The sequence below is a fragment of the Leuresthes tenuis genome, unplaced genomic scaffold (assembly GCF_036924035.1).
Source record: "Leuresthes tenuis unplaced genomic scaffold, fLeuTen1.0.hap1 SCAF_15, whole genome shotgun sequence".
Taxonomy (NCBI): Eukaryota; Metazoa; Chordata; class Actinopteri; order Atheriniformes; family Atherinopsidae; genus Leuresthes; species Leuresthes tenuis.
In genome coordinates this window covers 15,422,563-15,442,918 of record NW_027325369.1, presented here as the reverse complement: position 1 = coordinate 15,442,918, position 20,356 = coordinate 15,422,563, and the positions used below count along the sequence as shown (strand labels likewise).

Below are 20,356 nucleotides of genomic sequence, written 5' to 3'. Positions count from 1 at the left end.
ATCTGGAAAGCTGGAACTAGCAAATGTCTGCCAAAAAACAAACAAACAAACAAACAAAAAAGACCATGATTATGTTATGAGAAGCAAAAAAAAACCCCATCTTTCATAAAACAGAAGACAGGCAGGTGAAGATGAAAATAACACTCATTGCTTCCTCTTGAAAATGAAGAGCAGAGCCTCAGTATGACTGAGCCTCCCCGGCAGCTCTGAGCCAGAGTTGCAGACAAAACATGGCACACAACTGTCAGGGTGTTATAGGGCTTACAGGCTTGTTGCCATGACAACAGAGGAGCCCCTCACCCTCCCTTTCTCTTAAATGCACAGAGGCACGCACACTGTCACTCGCTCACTGTCTGTCTGTGTCTGTTGTACACACACACACACACACACACACACACACAGATACAGTATAACAGTGGAATCTGCCTTGCTTTAAAATCATTGCTCTGCTATTGGAGACGAGAACAAATATCTGAGACACGGCACGCTACGCAGGGATACTCCACGTCTCCACATCTGTTTTGGATGGTAAGTGCAGCCAGTGATCGGTTATTGTTTGTTTACATTCTCTATCCTTTGACAAATCTTCTTGAAATAAGAAAGGTTTTGATGATATGAGCTGCAGGTCCTCGTTTCTGGTTAGTTGTGCTGCTGCACAGAAGATGTGCAACGTTCCTAGTATCTTTTTTTTTTTTAATTTTCTTTTATTAAAAATTAGGGTGGAAGCTGTCATCATAATGGTAATTCATAGCTGGGTAGTCATGGTGAAGTCAACTTCCCCCTCCCTCTACCACTGCTGAATGCATTAGTCTAATGAGATGTCTGCAGCCTGTGTGCCGAGCAGCAGCAGCAGCAGCAGTGGCAGCGGCAGCAGTGTGTTTATCAAAAGGGAGACGAGGAAAAAGCCGCATACAGCAAGAGCAAGATGGCTTTTCATGCGTTATTAAGGATTTAGTCCTATAGTAGCCTTTGGGCTTCTTGGATTTAAGACTAAAATCTTGGCTTCTGGGCTTTCACAATAGGAGACAGCAGGTAAAAGCTACACCCCCCCACCACTCCTTTCAGGGTTAATGGTGTGTTATCAGTGCTGGTTGGAGGTGTTGTTTCCTCCACAGATCATGCATGGCTGCCTTTTGTGTTGTTTGAATTTTCTGGTGCTATGCTAAATGCTGCTTCTCTAACCATACTGCTCAGCTCAAATTGTGCAGTCTCCTAGTGTCCAGATGCTGCTGTCACACACCTTTCCTCTCCAATCCGCTCTGCTTCCTCTGTCTCTGCTCTAAATTGATGCTAATGCTGCTCTCTGGTATGTAGCAGCCGAGGAGGTTGCAAGTAAAGTGCAGTAAAGTGGAGGAGGTTAACGTGGAGGTTAACGTGCAGGTTTTAATGTGTTCCCCATGAGCTCAGCAGTTGTTTCCTTTGTCTCCAGCTCCAAATGAGTGTACCTGCTGCAACGGCACAGAAATCAGACAGCAACAACGGTGAAATGCAATCAGCTGCAGTGGCTCCCTCCTTCATCCCCAGCCAGTCTGGGAAGATACCAGGCAGGAAGAGAGGGAGACCCCCACTCCGCAATGTCGCCAAGATGGATTTTCCCAACCGTTACCCTGAATCGCTCCCTCCACTCAAAGTGCCCAAGAAGAGGGGGAGAAAACCGGGCTTCAAGGTCAGCCAGATGGGGAGGAAACGGGGGATGAGATGTGCTGCGTGGGCGCAGCGTGTTTAAAAATGCATGTGTACACAGACACACACTCACAGGCTACATGCACCTCTGAATTTGTGGGACCCCAGTATAACAGAGAGGGTTAACATCTGTGAGGTCAAAAATTCTTCAATTTTTCTTACATTTAACGAGGAAAATCATGATAACAATGTATTTTCATACATTCATATGAATGCTGAAAAGCTTCAGTTTTGTACTGGATGTCTAATTCTTACTTGAGTCAGTATAAATGATATGGGCAAAACAAATACAGTGATACAAAAAATTCTCCCTCTGCAGCTCAAACCCAGGATGGTGATGACACCGTTGGCTATTTCTCCACCCAGCAGCACCCCCGAACCCGATATGAGCTCCATTCCTCAGGATGCAGCCACCATCCCCCATTCTGCCACACCCCAGGTGCTCACAGGTACAAAACAATCTGAATCCCATCAAAAAAAAAAGAATGGCCTTTTTTCATAGCTGGAGTGGAGAGAAAACGCATCATTCAACACAAAAGATATTTTTCATCATTTTCACTGCTTGTGTTTTTCCTGTTTCAGTCTGTATCTACATTAACAAGCAGGCCAACACAGGCCCCAACCTGGACAGGAAGAAGATCCAGCAGCTCCCCGACCACTTCGGACCCGACAGACCTTCTGTGGTGCTGCAACAGGCCGTCCAAGGCTGCATCGACAGCGCCTTCCAGCAGAAAACAGTGTTCACTCTCCTCACGCAGGGCTATGGAGGAGAAAAAATATCAGGTGTTGTGCAAAGGCCGCACTCAGGTTTTGTCCTCTGTTTGTTAAATCAACTTCCTGACTGGGATTGACAAAAAAAAATTCCATTAGTAAAGATTAAAGACCTGCTCTGTAAGAAACTTAACTGAACTGTTTTGCTCTTCCAGCCACATTTGATGGGAAGCAGCATCTTCTGAGCCTCCCTGTGGTGAACAGCATTGACTATGTGCTGCGTTTTCTGAAGAAGCTCTGCCGCAGCCTGCACTGTGAAAACCTCTTCAGTGATCAGCCCATTACCCAGCACAGTGGTGGATCCTACCAGTCAGATGGTAAGTTGCACGGATGTAAGCAGAAGCATCAAATCTACATAGATTTAGTCATTGACAGAAACCTCCATTTTGTCTTTAGCTGAAACATCAATGACTGAGGACTATCATGTAGACCAGTCCGATGGCAAACGCTACTCCGTCGACCCCGGCGAATCTGCTTTCAGCTCCATAAGCTCGTCCTACACGGCAAAGTCCTCCTACGGGTTTCGTTCCTCACAGCAGTTCTCCAGTGGCTCGGCCTCCGTGAGCATGTGCCGGCAGTCGGCCACCAGCCCAAACACGTTTCCAGAGGGCAACAGAACTGGTGAGCAGTAGTCACAAGATAAAATCATCATTACAGTAACCTTTATCTCCCCAAGATACTACAGTAAAAATCCCTTTTGGCTTTCCCAGGAGGTTACAATTCACCTCCAGAGTCCCAGGAGTCCAAGGCTCCACCCAATAAGGACCCAACCACGTGGTCTGTGGAAGATGTTGTCTGGTTCATCAGGGATGCAGATCCCCAGGCTCTCGGCCCTCATGCAGATGTCTTCAGGAAACACGTGAGTCTGTTCTTTTCTTGGCGTGTCGCCTCTTTACGCTGCTGATTTACCAGGGTGCAACCTACCTCATCGATTTTGACATAAAACTTCTTCCGCTTCCCCCAGGAAATAGATGGAAATGCTTTGTTACTCCTGAAGAGTGACATGATCATGAAGTACCTTGGACTGAAGCTGGGGCCGGCCTTGAAGCTTTGCTACCACATCGACAAACTAAAGCAGACTAAGTTCTGAAAGCTAAAAAGCTGTCTCATATATAGTATCCAGTAGAACATTTAAAAGGGGTCACGTCTCGGGGTCCCAAGGTCTGTGATCCGAAGGGAAGAAAGTCTCTAGCGTCACAAGGTTCTTCATTTAATTTAGGAACCCCAGAGGTGAAATCAATCATGTGCTTTGGTTAAATCAACTCATTTTTTTGCTCTGAATGTAAGTATAACTAAATGAGTGAATTAAATATCCAGTAAAGACACACTCTAGGGGCAATGAGCATTTAACTGGGCAGATATAACTACAGTATATCTTCATTCTCTCGGGAGCATGTCTACAGCATCAGGATTTTAACACAAGCAGTAAGATCCAGCTTAATGTTTAAATTAAACCTCAGTCTACGTACATCAACCATTTTTAATGTAAATTTGGCATCTGACAGCATTTTCTTTTCAGCTAAGACAGGATCTTTTAGTGTCTTACTGGACATAAACTTGCAGTAATGAACACACACCCCCCCTCCTGGAAAATAAAACCACAGTCTTTTACGGAAGTTTAATCATTCTTTTGGCAATTCTAAGTCCAAAATTTGCTGTCTTTAGTCTCTATCAGAAATGGGAAGAAAACGCTGCTCCTCTTTCTTCACTGGTCTGTTACCTTTTTTTGCCTTTTGATGCTGAGCAGATAGAGAACATTGTGTTGTTAGAGTGTTTTTTGTTTTTTTTTGCTTTTGCTGAAATTAGCTGTCTACTATTGTAGAATGTTTAGAAAATGATGCCTTGACACTCAACAAAATCATCTGAACAACCAAAAAAAAATCAGCTGTCTTGGACAGACCAGTGACACTCATATCTGGAGACTTTCCTCGCCTCTCTTTGGCTCGCAGACCAAAGGTAACCGTTTGAACTATCTTGCTCACGGTTTCCATTATGTCATGTAGTGATAATCACAGATTCATCCTTTTCTCTTTTCTTCGGCGCCCTACTTTCGGCACAGGTCTTGAGCTACAACCGTGAGATTGTGAAACACGTTCCTCACCCGCATCACACGCCACAATGTAATCAGTAAAAGAGCGTCGGTGCTCGAAAAGGGTTCGTCTGTCTTGCATCGTCTGACAAGAAATGTATGCAGCAAACACTGCGACCATCTGATCTCGTTTACTCATGTTCAACGACCTGAAAAAACATATCTGTAACTAAAAGGTGCGTTAAATACAACATTGTTTTTGATTGAGAAGTTTAGTAAAATCGTTTTGATACTATTTTTTCACATTACTGTAAAACAATTAAGAAATTGTTCCCACTGAATTTCTCATTGTTTTTTTTTAAGTATAATTCTGATATTAGCAACAATATATCAAAACAGAACAATAGCTTACATAGACTGCTGTTCTCTTGTAAAAAATATGGTACATAAAGATAAAAGCATTGTATACGTGGTATATTTATGTTTCAATATGCAAGGTTGTGCCAGTTATCTCCCCTTCATGTACACTCATACGAAGACTTGTTTTATATTTGTATATTCCTTTCTTTTTTCTTTTTTTCTAAAATTGAGCATCAGTGTCGATACAGAAGGTGTCAAAACACAAGAAACACTTCAACTCTACACTAAGAAGACCTTAACAGTAACGTAAATGGGTATATAAAACAATGTTGCGTTTGTATACCACTTTTGGTGCGCAGTATGCATTCTTTTTTAATCAATTTACCTTTGTATGTGAATGCTGCTGTATCGATATTACATGTAAGCCATGCCTAGTGAGATCAAACCGAGGTGTTTCATTTTAAAAATCACTCTGAATAAGAGTTCTAGAGAAAGCTGAGTGAAGTAATACTCTACGCTGGTGCTAAAAACATTATTGACGTATTTATCTGTTAGCATTTGTGTTTGTGATCTAAAGGGGATCTTATATGTATGCTGTTCTGTGTGTGAGCATTAAATTAACAAACCATGTATTCGGAGATGTTTGTGTGTGACAGACTTTTTTGTTTTTCAAGGCGAGTGCTTGAGCATTCATTCACAGGATCCTGAATGGATCCAGGTTTGGTTTTTGGGTTTGCACATCAGAGAATAACTTTCGACTCTGAGCCTCATCTGTTCTTCAACAGACAGAAATGAACAAAGGTGACCTATTTTTGTGGCTCTCAAACTAGTGTCCAGGGAGCCTTCGGGGTTCCTTGTGGGGCTCTCAAGGGTCCCCATTAATCAGAAACAGGTTCACCTCTCAACTGTTTTACCTACAGCGGATTAACTTAAACAAGAGCATCACAGGTTTTCATTTTGTTCCATCAGTGTATTATGTAATTCTGCTCATATTGGCCTCCTCCAACAACAACAGAAAATTTGGATAGTTTCCTTTAATGCAACAAAAATTTAAAAGGGTAATTTATTCAATCATTTGAACCTTTGTTTAACAGACAAGTCCAAACAAATGACTTCCAGCTTATTCACTGACCAACACCACTGTGATTAGAAAAAAATTATTGAAAAAAAGAGGCAGAGAAAGAGTGAAAAGCTTATGAAATATGCAAGTAACAGTGTTCTGGAGGATTCTGCAATCAGCAGGTTAATTGGTGACAGGTGAGGGTGTCAGGATTGGGTATAAAAGGAGTATCCACCTTAGTCTTTCCCAGCAAGGATGCGACGTGGCTCGCTATTTTGTGTTTGTGCCAAACTAAGTGGAAAAGCCATCACTCATGATCAAAAAAATGAAAAAATGAAAAAAATCCCAATACAAAATGGCAAAGAACTTTGGTCTTTTAACAGCTACTGCACACAATTTTATGAAAAGGGAGTAAATCTTAGAACGTAAAGTACAGCAAAGGAAACCACTGTTGGATGCGAGTGACCTTTGAGCCTTCAGGCAGTGGTCCATTCTGCTGTCATGAGGAAGAAACCGTCATGCCACTGTGACCAATTATATCTGGATGGACATGGGAGCACACTGGAGAAGCATTTTCACTTCAACACAGCCACAAAAATGCTACTGAAACTGTATTTCACAAGGAGGAAGCCATAAATCAAAACTGTGCGGAAACGCTGCTGAGTTCTCAGGACACAAACTCATCTCAAATGGAAAGAAAGACAGTGGACACATGTTCTGTGATCAGTTAAGTTTCAGCAAAAAAAACAGACGCTGGGTTCTACGTGCCAAAAGATGCCAAAGACCAAGACAAATTGTGAAAAAGACAGCATCTGTGTTAACATGGGGCTGCATCAGCATGGGTGACTTTATTATGTGTGACAATGCCAGACCTCATTCTGCACAACGACAGAGTGGCTTCATCAACACAAAGTGTGTGTGTGTGTGGGTGTGTGCGCGCGTGTGTGTAATACTGTATGAATGGAGCATTATGAAAAAGAGAATCAGACAAGAACTACGGGCTGTTGAGCAGCTGAAATGTTGGACTCAGCAAGAATCAACACAGAAAAATTGTAAATAGGGTTGTCGATGGCGTACAGTCCTCGCTGCAGTTGGCCCCGGTTTGAGTCCCGACTCGGACATCCTTTGCTGCGTGTCATTCCCCCTCTCTCTGCCCCCTGTTTCCTGTCTATCTTCAACTGTCCTATCCAATAAAGGTGTAAACCCCCCTCCCCCCCAAAAAAGTGTAAATAAGAACAAAGGTGATGTAACACCATGAAAACAGGGCTCTATAACAATATTTTTTATAGTGTACCGGCATAAGATTTGAAATTTGCACATATTTTCTAAATAAGGTGACAGTGATTCCTTTGTATCTATCGAATCACATTACAACAAATTAGCAAATTTCCTAAATTCAAGTTCTGGCACCATTTTAAAAGAAAAAAAAAAAGTCCCAAATTTTGAACACAGAATTCACAGGAATTTTGACCCATTAAATTGATCCCCGGTGTGAACTGAAAAATATCTCCAACTGCAAACCGTGATGACATCAGGGAGCGTGTTAAATGTTGTTCCTGCAGTTTCATACTCCTCATCGCTATTACCAGCGGTGAGGAGTATGAAACTGCATCATAAGAACGAGCAGTTTTGCTGTGTGCTTTCTCGTGGTTTTAGGATTATTCTTTTTCTTTTCTCTCTTTTAATCACTTGTTAGTCTCTTGGTTTTGTGTTTTTAGCATCTCAGGGTATAGCTTTGAATGTGGATTTTTTTTCTCTGTCTATTCTTGATTTGCCTTTTTGTTTATAGTCCCTCTTGTGGTTTCTCTCTGTTATTCTTGCTTTTGTTTTATATTTGTCTGTACTCTTAGTTTGTCTTGCCCACAGTTCTGTACTGATCACAGTTTAGTTTCTGGTTTACACAGTTTCACATCCTCACCAGTAGTTGTCCTCAGTTCCCCTGTTTGGTCTTCTGGTTTTCTTTGTCTGGTTTGTTCAATAATTTGGTGTTTTGTTATTCCAGCTTAGTTGGTGGTTTCCTGGCTCTGCTTTTTGGTTGGTTTTATGATAAAGTCTTCCCTCAACATCTGTCTGCCTCTTGGCTAAATTTATTGCCTACCTGCTAACAGTACAGTCGGCTGTTTTGACATGCAGATATACTGTACAGGTTAGTAAGAGAGGACGAACAAAGCCATCTTTTGATGGTGCTGAAACTGCGGGAAAAACAATGTAGGTCACAAGCAACAAGTCCTCCAATCAAAAAGATTGTTTGATTAAACCCACAGCTATGACCCATAGGGCTTTCCTCGAAACTTCTGCCCCTACAGGCAGCAGGAGGGAAACATGACTAATATGGGAGTTTCCACATAGAAACAGATGTCATCTGAAAGTCCTCTTGTTAGGGAAGTCGAACGGATGGTGCGATTCCACAGTTTTTTCAACTGTTTTCAACCTTTCAACAGTAGCAAGTTTGACCATAAAATAACAACAGTTTTTTTTTTACTTTTGAGTTACCTTTGCACACAACAACACTTTACTAAAACAATGTTGTCGCTTCCTGGTTGGGTTCAAATGTAAACATTATTTAGAACTCAAATTTATTATTCTTACAAAGCCACCTTCACCATAATAAATGTCATTTTGCTTGTTGTCTTGGTGACATGTCAACAGAGCAACGTGTTATGACAACATGGTTTGAAATATTATTAGTTATAGGCTGTCAGCATTTCTACCCAGATTGTGACTTTGGAGGCTTAAATTTGTGGAACATTCACTTTCACATCTCATATTTATATTGGGAAGAACAGTCTGAAAATTGCTTTTTCACAGTAAGGAAACTGTTGTGTAGACATTTTAAAAAGACCAGATCCAAAACGAACAACCGAAGGAGGAACTGTGGCCATTAGCTGCCTTAGATCCCAAACTGTGATCATATATTTTGATGCTCTATGGAGAAAACATTTTACTGGGCTGATTGTGTTATTTTTTCACGTTTCTGCTCTGAGAATTCAGCATTTTTCAGGTAGGATTTTATTCCTTGGAGGTGAACAAACTGTTCATGACCCACTGCTGCATGCAGGTGAAAGACCAGGGAACACAGATTTGTGTGTTTGTTTGCTTTTCTATCAGTTTTTAGATCAACTTGAAAGACTACTTTTTGAATAATTCCGATTTTTTTCATCAGACCTCATTTCGATAGGTGGGTTCAGAGGGAGGTCACAGAATTAAAAAAAAAAAGATGTCCAGTGACAACACAAACGGACAAATTGGGCTTCTGGGGGCCCCTAATTTGGAGTGAACCCTTTAAACTCAGGGTTTATTTAATTCAATTCCTAAATAATTGCAGAGACTCATTTCAAAAACTTGCATAGCATTAGTGAATGCGTTCACTATCCTGCTCACTGGGCACCTATAGACCACGAGCCAAATTGATTCCTTCCTCGCCATCCTCATCCTCAGCGCGCTGAAGGGATGCGCTTATAACGTGACAGGATCCAGCTGGACCCAAACCGAGCGGCAGCGCCACAGCGAACTCATGACCAGGCTGTGATGCACACGGGTGACGCCGCGCTCCTGTAGTCGCATAAGCAAAGACTGGCGTGGGATCGGTCCCTGCTGCGCCTCATCTGGAATAACGTCGGGAAAATCGAGAAATTTCATTAGCGGTTGTGCGTGCATGCGTGAGTGTGTGTGTGTTTTTAAAAGAGTCGAACGGTGTTAGGAATAATCCCTTTTGGGCGAACGTTTCCATCGGAAGGGGGGTTTTCTGTACTTTGCAGAAGCCAGAGCTGCTTTATTCCGATAGAGATCTCCAAATATAGTATTAAGGTAAGAGCTGGTTGTCTGCACATGTAAATGTCGTTTTTGAATTTGTTTTTGTTTTTTTTAATTGTATGGCATTCCAGATTCTGCCAGCGGTGAAAGGCTTGTGCTGTGTGAGCGCATTATGTTCCATATTTTTCTATCCGTGTGAATGAACGGGGATCGAGCAGAAGACTGGCTCTGTGGCACCTGCGCATCCTTGAAAATGAAGCCTATGCGCTTTGCCTGGAAACATCCAGAAAAACAGAAATAAGTCAGAGAGGATTTTCTCTTTTTCATGAAATAACAGGTTGAAATAATTGTCAAATAATTGGCCTTTTAGACGCCTTCAATCTGGCTCCGTGGAAGGAGCTGTCTTGTTTTATTTTCATGTATAAATATATATTTTCAAACATAGATCTGTGTGCTTATCACATTTTGACACGTTTGTCGCCCCGATACACACGGAAAGATTTCATTAGGAGCAGGATGGAGGGGATCAGATCTGAAAATGCTCTCACTGCGTCGTTTCCATCGGAATGCAGCAGCGTCTCCCTCTCCGCTCTCACAGGAGGTGGTTAGCTTTAACAGCATTAACTCGTTTGTCATTGCCCACAGCGTGAAACAAAAACAGCATCTCCTGGCCTCTCTTTGACAAGAAAGGTGCCATTCACACCTGAGGCCTGCGCGATATGTGGCGGATAATTCAATAAAAACGCCTCAAAATTGTGTGATGTCGAGCCGTTCTCCGAGCGCGCGGCGCTCCGTCAAACTGTTTTGTCATGTTCCTGAGCAAAAAAAAAAAAAAAATGTTTGTCCTCAAGGTCATTGAGACCTGCCTTTTTTAGAGTCTACCAACAAGATCTGCTGCTGTCGTTACCAGTCATGCTGGCCAGGACTGCCTCTGTGACACGCCGGAGATGGGCATTAAAAGCTGTGCTTTGCACTGATTTTGGCTGCAGCGCACATTTGTGCTGGTGGTTGTGGTTGTGGAAGGCCCGAGCCAATGCAGTGCTGTCTGTGGCGGAGCTGTCCAGCCTGCTGTCGTGCTGCTGCTGATGCTGCTGCTGCAGAGATGTGGACCATATGTTAGTATCAAGTGGTGGACATCCCCTCAATGACCCTGCATCCCCATATGCAAACCATAGCCAGCTTCCTCACTGGTTAGAAAATACATTTGGGAAAATGGTCTATTCTTGGCCACGTTATGTCATTTCCAACATCATGAGTTAATATTTTATGAATGCGGGGCTTCTGACAGGCTGCTCAAGTCATGGTGGCTCCAAGAGTGCCTTCATTGTGGACACAAAACTAATCCAAGCTGACGGACCGTTTACTTTCCACAGCCGTTTTCAAGCACAATATTACTTACAGACCGCTTAATCATAAGCCACATCATATCCCCAGTGATCCAGAGTACAGCAGGCCTGCTGTGTGCTCCCGCACTTTGCCCTCGTTCAGCTGTGTGGACTCATTGCAGCAGTGTCTCTTTTACAAGCAAGCACAGGCTTTGTTGTTGTTGTCATGTTATGGGACAGTGTTTGCAGCGGAAACTTGATAGCAGCTATCGAACGTTTGACGAACTGAATCTGCTTTGACAGTGATGATCCAGGTCAATGCTACCCGGGCCACCTGCTGGCACAAACAGGCTGGAGGGGGACAGAAATAGAACACAAGCATCTGGGAAATATTTACTGCCATCCAAGATGAAGAAGAGGAAGAAGAAGAAGAAGAAGAAGAAAAAGACACATCCACTCACTGTACTTGTGTTTGAAGTGGTAAAAAGAGTTATTGTTGTTGCCAATGTTCAAGCATGGAGAAATGCATTATTCACGTGTTCTTGCACCACAGGAATCATGGGAAAGCAAAACAGCAAGCTGACTCCTGAGGTGATGGAGGATCTGGTGAAGAACACAGAGTTTAATGAACATGAGCTGAAGCAGTGGTACAAAGGCTTCCTGAAAGACTGCCCCAGTGGCAGGCTGAATCTGGATGAGTTCCAGCAGCTCTATGTGAAGGTTTGTGTCAACCAGCTGCCTCTCTTCTTCATCTTCTGCTCTGTTGGTTATCTATCTGAAAGTCTAATCAGGCTAATGCTGTCACAGCCAAAGGCCCGCTGAATTACTGAACACATCTCTTCAACATTTGCAGTTCTTCCCTTATGGTGATGCGTCAAAATTTGCACAGCACGCCTTCAGAACCTTTGACAAAAATGGAGACGGGACCATTGATTTCCGAGAGTTCATCTGCGCCCTGTCCATCACATCCCGCGGCAGCTTCGAGCAGAAACTAAACTGGGCCTTCAACATGTATGACCTGGATGGTGACGGCAAAATCACCAGAGTGGAGATGCTGGAGATAATCGAGGTGAGGGATTATCGAGCCATTAAGCTCTCACTCATCAGGGGACTGGTTCTGTTTTTATTTTGTTTGGGTTTTTTTGTCGATCAGTCTCCTGCATAGCTGCAGTGCAGGGAAATCACACACAGTTTTATAATGACAAAAATGCAGCAGTATTGAATTGCATAGTGCTATTTCTGGGAACATAATCTATATAGTAAATCTGCTATGCGTCAGTGATACTAGAACATATTGATATTTCCTGTTGTGAAAAAAAATGGTGTGAGTTTTTTTCCAAAGTTACATCATAGGTGTTTAACCTCTTACGTCTGATGTAGCGACACAGATCTATGTCAAGATCAGTGAGTTCTAGACATGTCCTTATGAATAGAAAGTGAATGTTAAAAGAGGTTATGAGTTTTACATTCTCTTAACCTCTCATTGCTTAGGCAGCTTTGTGCAAATCTGATATAACATTTGTTCCTAGATGACACTTCAACCATTTATTTACAACTTTTAGCCATATCAATTGTTTGTCTAATGCTTTGAGATTCAGATCTTTATTCGTTATTTTAGTTAACTAATATAATTTGGAATGTTAGTCTACCCTTTTAGCCGCCAATGTAAATTATTTATGGAATACATAGAGCTACTATTATTAAGGCTACTGTTTCCAAGAAAGTTGGGACACTGTGTAAAATAAGAACCACAATTCAGAGATTTTAAAATAACTGATCAGCTACTCTAGCAACAGCTGCAGGACTGGGGACTGGGTATGAAAAATAAAAATAAAAGTTGCCCAGTAGTTCCCTGAGAAGTGGAGTGCAAATGGTTTTCAGCCATGTTAAGTAAGATTCCAAACCTCAGGGAGAAGAGACCCTCAGTTCAAAGGAACCGCGAGCTGTTTTGGGAGAAACTGGACAGTGGTTCATCAATTCACATTAAGTTGAATATCAAAAACGATTAAAAAAGAAATGTTTACATATGTGTCATCATACTAAATAATGTGACATAAATTATGTGATTTAAGAGGTTAAGTTACCTGTAAGAAACCATTATCAAAACAATAAAATCATCCAATATCTTTAGAAAAACAAGCTATTGCTGAAATTTAAACTAGCTTATAAGCATGCAAAGCTAATATACGCTTGGCTAGCTTAGCTGTGGAATTAAATGTTAATATTAGCTTTTGGTGTTAGAATTACTACAGCTGAAACAACACAGGTCTCAAGTCATTGGGAGACAAACATAAAGCATAAAGACTTCTGTCTGAGTTGGTGACATTTCAGGGTTTTCCAAATAAATGAATTTTGTCTGTGGACATTCTCATAGTTGACATTCCCTGAACAGGAAGCAGTGGGTAGAAAGCATTGTTTATGGGGTGGCAACACCCATTCCGAAATCCCGCCATTCCGACATCCCGCTATTCCGACATCCCACCATTCCGACATGCAAACGTCCCACCATTCCGACATCCCGCTATTCCGACATTCAAACGTCCCACCATTCCGACATCCCGCTATTCCGACATTCAAACGTCCCACCAATCCGACAAGGCTTTCAGCATGAGGAAATGTGCGTTACTCAACCGGCGAGTCCCTTGACATCTCTACATGACATTTACTCCCAGGTGTGACCAGTTAGGTCCTTAAGATATCAACAGGCTGTATAAAGCCTTGCGCAACGGCTGTGTGTTTGTGCCAAATGCGCAAAGCCCATCCGCGCTTCCCAAAATTGGAGCGAGTACTCATAAATCACGTGAATTACATGAATAAACGTTTTTACTGCATTTTGTTGTGTTTTATACGTTCTATGCTGTCATTTCTCTCCTCTCCTATTGGCAAGGCAAGGCAGAGTGCTCGCAACTGTGTCCTGTGCAGTAGCCGTGATATCTGCAATTGCAATTATTACTTTTGCATATGATGACAGCGGGCAAAAGACGCATGGGCTCTGTGGAGAGCTCCGCTCCAGCTGGCTGCTGTGACAGCTCACTGACACTGTATTTCTGCTTAATCAGTTTCAGTCTCGCCAGAGTTACATTAATATCTGTATTTTTATATTTGACATTTCAGGGGATTTTGATAATAGATTATTAAAGTTTGTTTGCGAGGCTGATATGCCGGCGCCGGCATATAGCCTTCATTAGTGTAAAATGTTTTGGGTAAAACATAGGCTATTAAAAGGAACTGTCGGAATGGCGGTATGTTAAAAAAAAAAAAAACATACCGCCATTCCGACCATAGGAGGAAAAAAAGTGTCGGAATGGCGGGACGTTTAATAAAAAATTAAGTGTCGCCATTCCGATAATTGGAGGTCAATGTCGGAATGGCGAGATGTCGGAATGGCAGCATGTAACCTTGTTTATGGACACTGTAACTAGGATCTCTCTGAAGTAAAAGTCGGGTGAGGTGCAGTAAGGTTCACCACTCTTTTAAAGCTGAATTATACCACTTCTCAATCTAGAATTGCAAATACTTTGGAAAATTCATTGTCTAAGATGCACAGATACAGAGAAATCCCTGCTGCATTCACAAATGTTAGAACTGTTAAAAGTAAAAAAACACAAAAAACATAGCCTATGACAGCAACATCACTACACAAAGTCGGCTTCTTCTAGGGCCCCAACTAATTTAAGATGGACTTGGATTAAAAATGTACTTTAGTCCGACAAATCAAAATTTCTAATCCCTTTTGGAAATCATGGACGCAGAGCCCTCCAAGCTGAAAAGAAGAGGGACCTTCAAGCTTATCAACTCAGCACCCATGATTGTATGAAGGTGCATCAGTCCACATGCTTTTGGTACCATGTACATTTATGAGGGCACCAATAACACTGAACAATATAACCAAGTTTAGGACCAACATCTGCTGCTAACCAGACGTCTTTTTAACTGAGGGCCTTGTTTATGTCTGCAAGGCAATACCAAAAAGCAATTTACACATATTACAACAGCATGGCTCTGTGGTAAGAGTCCAGGTGCCAAACTGACATACCTGTAGTCCAGACCTGTCACCAACTGTAAACATCTGTTTCATTATGATATGAGAAATATGACAAAAGAGGCCAAACTATTGCACATCCGTAGTCCTATATCAAGCAAATAAAACTACAAAAATATTATTTCCATAGTTCCAATTTTACAGAAACATGTTGAAGGCATCAAATTCATACTTTGCTTATATTTTACAACAATTCTTATGTTGTCCTTAAGTTATTTTCAGTCCTACATTGGAATTTGGTTCATTTTCATATCAGATAGCTTGCAAACTATTGTAAAAGCATGATTGTGTTTCGACTTCTCACCAGTTACTCTGAGTGCGCTATTACAGGTTAACCTGTTTACATACATATTTCAATGCAACACTATGTTCAGATAATACAACTAGTTCAGGTGGATGAGAAGTTCATTAAGCTGCAGACAGCAGCACGAGCCTCTGAACACAAGCATGTGGAACATATCAAGGTATAAACAGTAATTTAGCTTTGTGTAGCTGACCTATTTAGTTGTACTTCCTCATTGTGGAAGCATTTAACTACAATCTGTGAACACACATAAGCTTTGCACTGTATTAGATAACAAACCGCACTCCCCGGCTCATTTCTCACTGCTCCTCACCCGCAGGCTATCTACAAAATGGTGGGCACTGTGATCATGATGAAGATGAATGAGGACGGTCTGACACCAGAACAGAGGGTGGACAAGATCTTCAGCAAAATGGATAAGAACAACGACGACCAGATTTCGTTGGAGGAGTTCAAAGAGGCGGCAAAGAGCGACCCGTCCATCGTGCTCCTGTTGCAGTGTGACATGCAGAAGTGAGCTGTCCCCGCTCGCTCCTCTCCCTGTCTGTATCCACACACTCTGGACAGCAGCACTCGTTTTAATGTCTCATTAAGTTCTCTGCCATTTCCACAGGAAAACAATACAAAAGAAAACAAAACAATGCTTGGACTATTTTTCAATGGACTCGCTTCTTGTGGTTGTATGCATGAGAATGTCAAATGCAGAATAATTTTGAAAATAGCTATAAGATATCATAGATTTCTATCTCCAAACACGCCAATGTGATTTGTGCACAGTAACCCGTAACATTCTCATTCAACCTTAGCTTGTATATCAGTGGAGCACTGCACTGAATTATGTTTCTGCAGTATTTAGGATCCCCAGTGTTCACTGCTGCAACTACTGTATGCTTTACATAATAATAACAAAACAATAATTCCTATGATAATTGTAACTGTCTCTACTATCCAGACTTGTTGAACTCATGGAGAATAGAAAGGCTCCTGTCTGTTCCAGATGTTTCCACATGATGGAACCAAGAAGAGTAGGTTCTTTGCATGCATATATTATGTGTCAGAAAATATAATCTCTTACCTTTTGCATCTCTAGGTGGCTATAAAAGAGAAACCCTCATACCAAATTCATTTAGTATTGTTGCATGGGCTGTACAGTATGTGACTCATTAGATCATTAGTTCACCTCCAGTACTGTGGGAGCATGCTTCCCTCCATTTGATACACGTTTCTGTGAGACACTTGAGTTTTTTGAAAGATATTCGGGCTGCAGTTGTGGGTTAATCTCCAGGGAAGAGCTTTCACATAAACATTGTATTATGTTTTGCTTCAGTGACTTCTGGGATGGGCAGAAATGTATTTATGGAACATCATTCCCTTTCGATCGCATTGTACTGCTGCCACTGAACCCGGAGGAAAGGCCAAAATTACAGCCGTCACGGGCACAGTACTCCAAAAATTGGCTTCCTTTCCAATGCTGCTTGTTTAATTTAGACTTAAAAAAAAAAACGAAAAAAAAACAACAATTTACTCAAGTTAACTTTGACTTAACTAACTTTACTGAGTACATATCAACTTGTTTACAGAAATGAAGAGCACTGCAAAATGAGTACAGTCTCGGCTTTTGACCCTGTTGCTGGGAGCTCACTCTCGAGGCTAGGGACCTTGTGAGAGGGGCTCCACTTCCAATGCAGCAAAAAAAAAAAGGGGGAGAAAAAAGCCTCACATATGTTTACTGGACACACTGCATTCCTTCGTGTAAATCTTTTTTGTAAGGAGAAACTTTTTATTGAAAGGTCTCATCTTCTAACCCGTTTTGTTTGCAGCAATCATTAAAGATGCAGGACTCCTTGGGAGAGCTGCTCGACAAAGCTTTTGAAAGAGCGTTTTGCTTGTAGCGTTTTGCTGGTAGCGTGACGTTAATGCAGAAATTCTCTTTCAACAGTTTGGACTCCCCATTTGTAGGCTATGCAAGCACGGACTGAGAGTCTGCTTGTAGTCCACTTACAGCAGTGGAAGTTGCAGAAGCTTTTTTGTTGTTCTGTCTGTATCATATCTGAAGAGCCAACCCTCACATTGTCAGTGTCTGCATTATTTCTAAATTTCAGTCCATTCACCAAGTCAGATTTTTTTTTTTTTGTTGAGTAAATGTTTATATCAAATATATATATATATATAAAAAAATCATCATAAAAGTGACTGTATTATTTTATACATGTGGCATGTGTTGCACCCAAATTGAATTATGTAGTGATTAAAACAAATAAACCACCAAGGCTTTTTCAAAAGACACAGGCTGACAGGTGGAGTTAATGGGAACAAAGAAGAAAAGACGCAGTCGGGTGACGAATTGCAGGAAAAACCAACACAGAGCGTCTCAGGATAGTGTGAGACCACCCCTGAAAGCAGCTCTGTTTATCGTTACAATGATGGTGAAGTCTGTATAGGCCACAATATACGATTCACACAATTTTCATGCTTGTCAAACCACACAGTAATCCCTCACGCCCTCTGGATATGGGATTACTGCCATCCTGAGAGAGACCTCTCCCATTAGGATAGAAACAGCTCATCAAACTGTGCCAGTAAAATGCCTCTCGTAGAGTTTTAAAAAAAAAAAAAAAAAAAAAAAAGCCACTAGATACCCGCACTGAGGGTGTCAGCGGTTGTCACCACTGTGTTTGCATTGTGTACGGCTCGATAAGTGGAATATATGAACGACAGCCTTATGTGTACAAAACATGCAAGTGATGGTGATTTCTTCTTGGGATTTATTGTAACAATGGTTTGAGTTTTCACAGTGACAGGGATAAAACATTCAACTCCAAACTAAGAAAAAAAAGAAGCTGCGATTCTTACATTAACTTTGACTACTACTGCAAAACGACACAAACCCAAGAAATTTCAGGTTTTGTTTGGACTCCATTTAATTCACATCCATTCCTGCATTTTAGGCCTGGAACACATTCAGAGAAAGTTAAGACAAATGCGGTTTAGAGCGACCAATGCGAAGAAGCTGAAAATATAAGAAATATTATTGCAAACAGGTGATTGCAATCCTGATTTGGAACAAAAGCAGAAGCCACGAAAGGCTGAGCCTTTGGGGGGCAAAACAGGCAGAAGGTCAGTAGTTTGTCAACGAATGCATCAGAAAATCATCGAAATATTATAAAACTATGTTCCTTGAGGAAAGATTTGAGGGAATTAACATTCTTTTCCCTCTATGATGCCTAAGATCTTTAAATAATTGAAAGAATGTGGAGGAATTGCATACCTGCAATTCGTCAGACAGGGTTAAGAACTGTCATTCAACAACAGCTGATACAGTATAATCAGCTGAAACTTTGTCAAGCACTATGAGGAATTCCATTCAAAAAGACATCTTAAAACTTAACTGAGAAAAAAAACCAGAAGCCAGAGGCAGCGCTGGCCTCTCTGGGCTCTGAGGCACAGTGAGAACATATTGTGGTCAGACCAATCAATGTTCCAGATCCTTTTCTTTTTTTCTTTTCAAGAAATGGACACTGTGTGGTCTGAAGCACAAACAAAAATAACCAGCCAAACTGTGACCAGCAACAAGTCCAAAAGCCAGACTCTCTGATGGTTTGGGGTTGTTATCAGTGCTCTTGGCAAAGCTCATTTACACTTCTGCGATAGCAGCACTCGTGCAGAGAAGTTAACAGAGATTTTACAGCAACAGATGTTGCCTTAAAGAGTACACCTCGACGGTAGCAGTGCTTTTTTTTCTTTTCTTTTCACAATACAATGCAAAATCACACACACTACAAAAGGCGTTTCTGAGGAGGAACCTGTTCTGATCCCAGAAGAGAATGTTGTCAATGAAAAGTGTGAAGATCTCCCTGTATTACTGCACACCTTAAACACTGTTTGCAGGAAGAACGAGACTAAATGACATCAGAGATGTTCCATCGCTCGGGTTCCACAGTGCCAGCACATCTTTTTAGTGTTGCTTTACTGTGTCAACTTTCTTTTTTTGTTTTTTCAGAATGTGTTCCCGGCCTGAAATGTAAAAATGGATGTATAATGACAAATGAAGTAGACAACAAAACTTAAATTTTGGGATTATACTGTCTGCAATCATATAAAAGTCTGAGTGAATGTAACAGAGCAGATGTTTTGTTTTATTTGCACCTTCCATCCCTTCCCAATTTTTTCTGATTTAGGGTTGTAGCAGGAACAGGAACATTACACATAACACTGACAGATAGTTTAGAGACTGCTGGCATCGCTCCGATAAACGTTCTTGGATTTTACCAGAACTTAAGCTTCAGTATCATTCTTCATCCCATTTATTCAAGATGCAGAGCATTAAAGCAACTTGCATTAGCAGGTCGAAGCATTTCATCTGTAACTTGCAACTTTAGACGAAACCTGCCCTCTGATCTTCCCTCGTATGGTGCCAGCACAAATGAGGGTTTAGTCAGGGAGCTGGAGAAGAGCGGAACTTTCCGGCAGATGGGATTCACAGTGAAGGAAGAGGAGACTAAAGCCAGTCAACATGTACTCAGTGGGTTGGCAAACAAAGCCAAACGCACAGCTCGAATGAATAAGTTGGACAAAAAGACAGAACTATGGCTGATTTTAAAAAGAAATAGTCTGATGCCATAGGCGCCTTCCTGCGGGTAAATACTTTCCCTGAGATTGTCCATAAAGCTTCATAATGCAAAGTTCAGCAAAGAATTGTATGCGTGCATCGCAACAACTCTAAATACAGTAACCGCAAGAAAATCCCCAATTTGAGGTCTCAACCGCATTTAGAGTCAGTCTCTACATGAAAATAAGACTTCATGAACAATAACTAAGACATGGAACTGCTTTTCGGATCAAACTGATCTCAAGTAGATTTTGTAAAAGAGGCTGAGCAGATTATACTCTTCTGGTCTCCTTCAGACAAATATAAAGAAAAAAAATTTAAAAAAATAAAAAAAGCTATTTTTAAGCGTTACATTTTCAGAATATTTTCCAGTTTCCAAAATACAAGTAACAATTTGTACTATAAGTTAAAAAAATTCAA

At 41.4% G+C, this 20,356-nt stretch overlaps 2 protein-coding genes across 4 annotated transcripts; both read left to right on the top strand.

Annotated features, from left to right (window-relative positions):
- The first annotated feature begins 335 nt into the window (after window positions 1-335).
- LOC140270835 (sex comb on midleg-like protein 4) lies at window positions 336-5,481 on the top strand. 2 transcript variants are annotated; one of them, XM_072366071.1, is made up of 8 exons: window positions 336-528; window positions 1,430-1,666; window positions 2,003-2,132; window positions 2,266-2,466; window positions 2,610-2,771; window positions 2,851-3,075; window positions 3,165-3,313; window positions 3,419-5,481. In XM_072366071.1, the coding sequence occupies exons 1-8, from the start codon at window positions 526-528 to the stop codon at window positions 3,542-3,544; spliced, it is 1,233 nt and encodes a 410-aa protein (XP_072222172.1). In that variant the 5' UTR covers window positions 336-525; the 3' UTR covers window positions 3,545-5,481. The 2 variants fall into 2 exon arrangements, with proteins under 2 accessions (XP_072222172.1, XP_072222173.1); XM_072366072.1 differs by lacking the exon at window positions 336-528 and adding an exon at window positions 820-1,032.
- A 3,331-nt stretch (window positions 5,482-8,812) lies between these two features.
- On the top strand, window positions 8,813-17,382 carry vsnl1b (visinin-like 1b). Of its 2 annotated transcripts, none has more exons than XM_072364900.1 (4): window positions 8,813-8,904; window positions 11,535-11,701; window positions 11,835-12,050; window positions 15,647-17,382. In XM_072364900.1, exons 2-4 carry the CDS (start codon window positions 11,540-11,542, stop codon window positions 15,842-15,844), a joined length of 576 nt encoding a protein of 191 aa, XP_072221001.1. In that variant the 5' UTR covers window positions 8,813-8,904; window positions 11,535-11,539; the 3' UTR covers window positions 15,845-17,382. The 2 variants fall into 2 exon arrangements, with proteins under 2 accessions (XP_072221001.1, XP_072221000.1); XM_072364899.1 differs by lacking the exon at window positions 8,813-8,904 and adding an exon at window positions 9,358-9,710.
- Window positions 17,383-20,356: the final 2,974 nt, after the last annotated feature.

What these genes read in the sequence shown, in the direction of transcription:
- LOC140270835 (XM_072366071.1), top strand. An exon ending in CACACCCCAGGTGCTCACAG is followed by an intron (nt 2,133 to 2,265) that starts GTACAAAACAAT and finishes TTCCTGTTTCAG; the next exon opens with TCTGTATCTACATTAACAAG. An exon ending in TGGATCCTACCAGTCAGATG is followed by an intron (nt 2,772 to 2,850) that starts GTAAGTTGCACG and finishes TTTTGTCTTTAG; the next exon opens with CTGAAACATCAATGACTGAG.
- vsnl1b (XM_072364900.1), top strand. Translation starts at nt 11,540, where the DNA reads ATGGGAAAGCAAAACAGCAAGCTGACTCCTGAGGTGATGGAGGATCTG. An exon ending in TCCAGCAGCTCTATGTGAAG is followed by an intron (nt 11,702 to 11,834) that starts GTTTGTGTCAAC and finishes CAACATTTGCAG; the next exon opens with TTCTTCCCTTATGGTGATGC. An exon ending in AGATGCTGGAGATAATCGAG is followed by an intron (nt 12,051 to 15,646) that starts GTGAGGGATTAT and finishes CCTCACCCGCAG; the next exon opens with GCTATCTACAAAATGGTGGG.